Source organism: Cibotium barometz, chromosome 65 (genome assembly GCF_041138505.1).
Source record: "Cibotium barometz isolate CiBa-2024 chromosome 65, ASM4113850v1, whole genome shotgun sequence".
In the NCBI taxonomy this organism is placed as follows: domain Eukaryota; kingdom Viridiplantae; phylum Streptophyta; class Polypodiopsida; order Cyatheales; family Cibotiaceae; genus Cibotium; species Cibotium barometz.
Window position 1 is genome coordinate 13,209,213 of NC_141110.1, and position 6,000 is coordinate 13,215,212.

The 6,000-nt window shown below is 45.5% G+C and overlaps 1 protein-coding gene across 1 annotated transcript in view; it reads left to right on the forward strand.

Annotated features, from left to right (window-relative positions):
* The window catches only part of LOC147602940 (26S proteasome regulatory subunit 7-like), a 114,184-nt gene extending 112,672 nt beyond the window's left edge, over positions 1 to 1,512 (forward strand). Inside the window, exons 7-10 of the mRNA XM_086797390.1 lie at positions 271 to 489; positions 586 to 767; positions 864 to 1,039; positions 1,117 to 1,512. Of these exons, the coding sequence (XP_086653516.1) occupies positions 271 to 489; positions 586 to 767; positions 864 to 1,039; positions 1,117 to 1,274 (735 nt within the window). The 3' untranslated portion in view covers positions 1,275 to 1,512. The remainder of the gene's footprint in view (positions 1 to 270; positions 490 to 585; positions 768 to 863; positions 1,040 to 1,116) is intronic.
* The last annotated feature ends 4,488 nt before the right edge of the window (positions 1,513 to 6,000 follow it).

Consider the following 6,000-nt stretch of genomic DNA (forward strand, 5'->3'; position numbering starts at 1 on the left):
TTAACTCTAGTGGGCAGGAGTTTCTGTGCAACTCCTTTTTGAGTTTACGGTTTCAAATAGAGAAATTAAGACTTGAGGTCTTCTACAGTTTTGATGTTGTCTTTTTTTAACGTGCCTTTGTGAGTTACGGTCATCTATGTCCACTCTATTTTACTTGGTCATTATTTTGTGAAGGTTGCACAGGCTTGTTGTTATGCATGTAGTGTGCAATTCATATCGCTTCTTCCCTTTATTAGTGGTACTTCTATTGGATTGGATGTGCTGTATCAGGTGGTGGAGCTCCCCATGCTACATCCAGAAAAATTTGTAAAGCTTGGCATTGATCCTCCAAAAGGGGTGCTTTGTTATGGACCTCCAGGGACAGGAAAAACACTCCTAGCCCGAGCGGTGGCTAACCGGACAGATGCATGTTTCATCCGTGTTATTGGGAGTGAATTGGTACAAAAGTATGTGGGGGAAGGTGCACGAATGGTCAGAGAACTTTTCCAGGTTCCGAATTTACAGCAGTATAAATGGAACAAAAATCATCGTGAAGAAGACCTGCATGTTTTGTTTATTGCCATCTGAAAGTTATTCACTTTGCAGATGGCCAGATCAAAGAAAGCGTGTATTGTTTTTTTTGATGAAGTGGATGCTATCGGAGGGGCCCGCTTTGATGATGGTCTAGGAGGTGATAACGAGGTTCAGAGAACAATGCTTGAGATCGTAAACCAGTTGGATGGTTTTGATGCACGAGGGAACATCAAAGTGCTGATGGCTACAAACAGGTCATAAATTGTTTTCAAGTTCAGCATGCAGAATTCTGGCAAAGCTTTGTCAATGCCAGAGCATTTGTGCTCATGTCGAGATTGGGTGTTCTGTAGACCTGACACGCTTGACCCAGCACTGTTGCGACCTGGTCGGCTGGACCGGAAGGTAGAGTTTGGATTGCCGGACCTTGAAAGTAGAACACAGATTTTCAAGATCCACACCCGAACGATGAACTGTGAGAGGGACATCCGGTTTGAACTACTTGCGCGCCTTTGTCCCAATTCTACAGGTGTGCATTTTCATCTGGTTGGGACCAATTATGCATGCCATGATTGACCGGTGACTGAAACTCTTTTGTTTTACTAGGTGCTGATATTCGAAGCGTTTGCACTGAAGCTGGCATGTTTGCTATCCGTGCTAGAAGGAAAACGGTGACAGAGAAGGATTTCTTAGAGGCTGTCAACAAGGTCATCAAGGGCTATCAGAAATTTAGTGCAACTCCTAAGTACATGGTGTATAACTAAGTATATGGATAACTTTTAGGGCATATGGGTAGTTGTATCAGTCATGAACCTCTGATTATGCTGGCTGAAAGTGTTCTATGTGAAAATTCAACCGAGGCATTATACTATCAAACTTGACATAAGGATGGTAAATTTTATCTAGATCACGACCAAAACTTGCTGCATGAAAATCAGTAGAATTTAGTGAATCTGTGCCACTGGAAATTTTTCATTAATGTTTCTCCTCTTGCTGTTGCTAGGACACTCTTCAAACTGTTACTTTTAATCTGCTGATTCTAATGTGTGTACGAAAGGGTGCTCACATAGAACTTTATACATCATGGTTGCAGTCACTTATCTAGTTTTTATCTAGGACACTCTTCAAACTGTTACTTTTAATCTGCTGATTCTAATGTGTGTTTGAAAGGGTGCTCACATAGAACTTTATACATCATGGTTGCAGTCACTTATCTAGTTTTTAGATGTAGCTAGCATATTTCAACTCAGCTCGAGAGTGGAGCAAATGCCCCTTATATAATACTATACCATGCCCATGCTTTCAGCTACAAGATAGTGGTAACCACATCGGTCCTAGTTCTCAATCAATGTGCTATGGAATCACCCTTGGTAGTCACGAATATAATGTAGCCCATGATAGAAGCAATGGGGAAAGCATTGGCATTGTCAGTTCGAAACCTTCCATAAACAGACAGACAGTTTAGCTGTGTGGTTCCACTGAAGAAAACCGCAAACAACACATTATATGGAACAACTTGCATTACTGGTTGGAACTATACATCAGTGCTTGGCGAGATGGAGAGCATCAGACATAATTGCTAGGTTAGGAGAGAGCTTCAGAGTCGAAATTTTGATACCTTCTATTTGGGAAGAGGTAGGGCAGCTAAGAAAAAGAGGAATAGTACAAACAAAAGAGTTAATGTCAAAGCTTGGATTGGGCTCTCTGAAACAAGCAATGAAGAAGAGGGTAAAGACTACCCCCAAGCACCCGCTTTCTATTTCCCCACCCCTGTCACCAATTGGCCGACCATTTGGTCCATTCCTAGTTTTTGCGTCTCGTTCACTTGAGGCCAGGCCGGTGTCTCATGTGAAGAGGCCAGTATTTTGCTGACATGGACGGGAGCCAGACTGGTGCCACCCGTGTGTTAGCAGGATGGTGTCGTATGGACGGGAGCAAGACCAGTGCCACCCGTGTATGACCTGGACTGTGTTCGATCCATGGGACTGTCACGCCATGGAAGAGCCAGTATTCGTGCCGTGTTTTACCTATGGGACTGTCACACCATAGGGAAACTCGTGCCTGGAACTGTGTCTTACCTATGGGACTGTCACTCCATAGGAAGACCAGGATTTTATGTTTTTATGTCGTGCCAGTTTTGTGCCGACAGATATTTTGTACATGTTCCATGAACGGGAGATATGTCCATGTTATTATTTGCACATGCACACATGATTTGTATGCTTGAAGCTGTTTTCGCATGACATGTATTTGTGTGTTTGCCTGCTTGACGTGTTACTTACTGAGCGGGGACGCCTGCCAGTGAGTCGTGAAGTCTGCTCTGTATTCTGACGAGTTTCAGTGCATGTGAACAGGTGGTAAGTATATGGTACATGTTGTTTAATGTTATTTTATTCTAACCCCTTTATTTATAAGGTTAGGTGTTCACACTTATTTAAAAGTGGGCACCCCCTTTGGGCACCCACTTTGGGGCCAAGGTGGGAAGCCTCACTTTTAAGTGAGTGTGGGGGTGGGCATGGTCACCTACCCCCACTAATCCCCCACATGCATGCGTGGAAATCTTGAGTTGTATCTTCACATTAAATTTTATTAAAAAGGTTTCCCCCTTCAAGCGTGGAGAGGATTCGTTTCTTTCCTTTTACGAAAGATCACCCGGCGACCATCTTGGGTGCATGTCCTCAGGCAACGCCATCTCCATCACCCTTAGAACTGCTGCGTTCCATTGCTGCTGACGGCTGCACATGCTACTGGTGGTTGCGCTAATCCTCCTAAGGCGGCTGCCATCTCCTACAGAATTGCAGCGCATACTCCCCAGGCGGCCATGAAGCTGCTGCGCATGTTTTTCACAGGCAGCTACTACTGACAGGCTGCCCTAACCTCAACACCATAGGCTGCAGCCAAGCCCCTCTACATGCTCCTACAGGCGGCAGCATATTGGCAGTAGGCGCTTCCTGTTTTTCTTACAGGAAGTCGAGGGTCCTCTCCAGCAATCTACGCTTGTTTCTCCAGCAAGCTACCTTCTACAGGAAGCTACGCAGGCTGCAGCCAAGTAGCTGTGCACAGCAGCCTGGTGCCTCCTCCATACTCGGTGGTTTCTTTTCTCTCTCAGGCGGCTGAGCTTACAGCGGGAGGCTATCTTCAGTTGGCAACTACACAAGCCTCTCCTTCTCTCACAGCAGGCGACTGTGGTCTTTGCGGTGGTACCTGTCGTGGTGGCTACACTAGGTTTATCTACAAGGCGGCTGTGCCATCTCAACAAGGTTGCATATCTTCTCCACTACAAGAGGACTTCACATCTATTGGGTGGCTACATCTTTTACACAAATACCACGGGTATTGGTCTTCTATCGGCCATCCACAAGTAAGTGAATTCCAGATTTGAGTAAAGCATTTTATTTATTAATCTGATAAGGGATTCATCCCTCTACGGCCACACCCGTTCGGTGCCGGGTTGTCCAAGCTTTATTGGAGAACCTCGGTCCAAAGGTGCTGAGATCGGGAGAGCCAGGCGTTAGTACGAGAGCGCCTGTTTGTGCGTGGTCTCGGAACACCAGTGAGGCGCTCTCCGCGGAGTCCAGTGAAAGCACAGGACCGTAGCGATTGGACCACACTAGTGGTCGTTCTGCTTCGAGTTTTCTTCATCGAAATCCGAGCCTATTTGTTTGGTACTGTTTTCATATGTACATGGACATTATCTGGTTCTCAGAACCCATGGAGCATTGTATTCATTAAATACTCCCAATAAATATATCATATATTGAGGGGGGGGTCGGCCCGTTCCGGCCCCAGTGCTGGTGTCCATCTTTCCATTTTTGTTCATTTAAATTCAAGTTGTTTTAAAGTTGTCCATTTCAAATTTGTGGTTTTAAAGTTGTGCTATTAAGCGTGTGGATGTCCAACGGAGTCTTTCCCACTTGACGGGATCGGTTTCATTGGCATCAGAGCACGGTTGTTTCCCTCTTCCTAGTGGGGAAACGAACCTGTGTACTGGACATCCCGCTTTTAGCAAACTTAAAACACAATGGACAGCCAAGGCAACCCTTTGGAAGTACCAAATTCGAAGGGTCTATCTAGTGCTTCTCGTGGGTCTGATGCCCTGCGTGGTAGACACAAACCCCTTGAAAGGGTTATGGATAGTGAATCAAAGGGTCAACTGTCTCCAGGAAAGACAGTTATGCTTGAACAAGAGCCTGATGCTATGAGGGCTGAAATGGAATATATGAGAAAACTTTTGCAGGCTCAAGAGCAAGAATTAAAGTTTTTGCATGAAGATCCCCATCTACAAAGTGCTATTGAAGCCAGGAAGGCTGATGCTATGGTTGATGTAACCTTTGAATCAATGGCTCGTGAAGTGGGCAAGAAACCAAGGGAGTTGGCACTTGCCTATCTCCTTCGCAAAGGTGATATCAAAGAGGGGGATGACGGAGAGCTAAAATTCAGAAATCCACCTCGTTTGAAGCATGGAGATCCCGCATCCCAGAGGCTGAAATCTTTTATGCAAAAGGAAGAGGTGACTGTCACCTCTCGACATGCATCCTCTCCCCAAGGCATGAAGCCTGACAGATATATGTATGCCAGTGCTCATGGAGGGCACGAAAGTCACATGCATGCAAGATATGTATCTCATGGTGACAGGTCTACTTCCAGAAAAATTTTGCCTTCTGAGTTGTCTCATGGAGAGACTATGCCATATGCAGGTAAGTCACATGCATCTGAGCTTCGAGTTCGTGGAGCACATGCCACCGTGCCCCATGAAGCTTCTTTGACGGCCCATGGAGCCCATGCAGACAGGGCTACCCCGTTGGATAAGGGGAAAAGAAAAAGAGAGGACCATGAGCCTCATGCTAGGAAGCTCAAGGAGTTCAAAGCAGGTGATAAATCTGTCAAATTTGATGTCTTTCATGGTGAACATGATGCTTCTAAGGTGTTAGCGTTTGTGGCACAGTTCGACATTGCTTTTAGCGATGAGGACTTTACAGAAAAGTCGAAGGTGCGCCATGCTAGCATGTTTCTGAAAGGGACTGCTGCCCATTGGTGGATCACCGAAAAGATCACCAAGGATCCCATCTCTACTTGGAAGGAATTCAAAGATAGATTTTATGCTCAGTTCATGCCACCTAATGCGGAGCAAACTCTCACTCAAAAGTGGGACAGGCTGGAACAAAAAGATAATGAGAGTGTGCAACAGTATGTTAACAAATTCTGGAAAGTGTTGCTGGAAGTGACTCCCTTCATGCTAATCTCTGAGGATGAAAGAAAGAGGAAGTTTCGTTGTGGATTGCAACCTGCTTATAGATCGGGTATTGAATTGCACCCAAAACATACGTTGCAACAACTTACAGCTTCTGCTCTTGCTACGGAGCAATTGGTGCTCAAGATCAAGCAGGATCAAGGAGGTTCCAAGGGGAAGGACAAGGCTGCCCCAAATCAGCAAAAGGGCGGACAACCATCTAAAAAGAACTTCCGGGAGCCTTACAAGGGTGGTAAAGC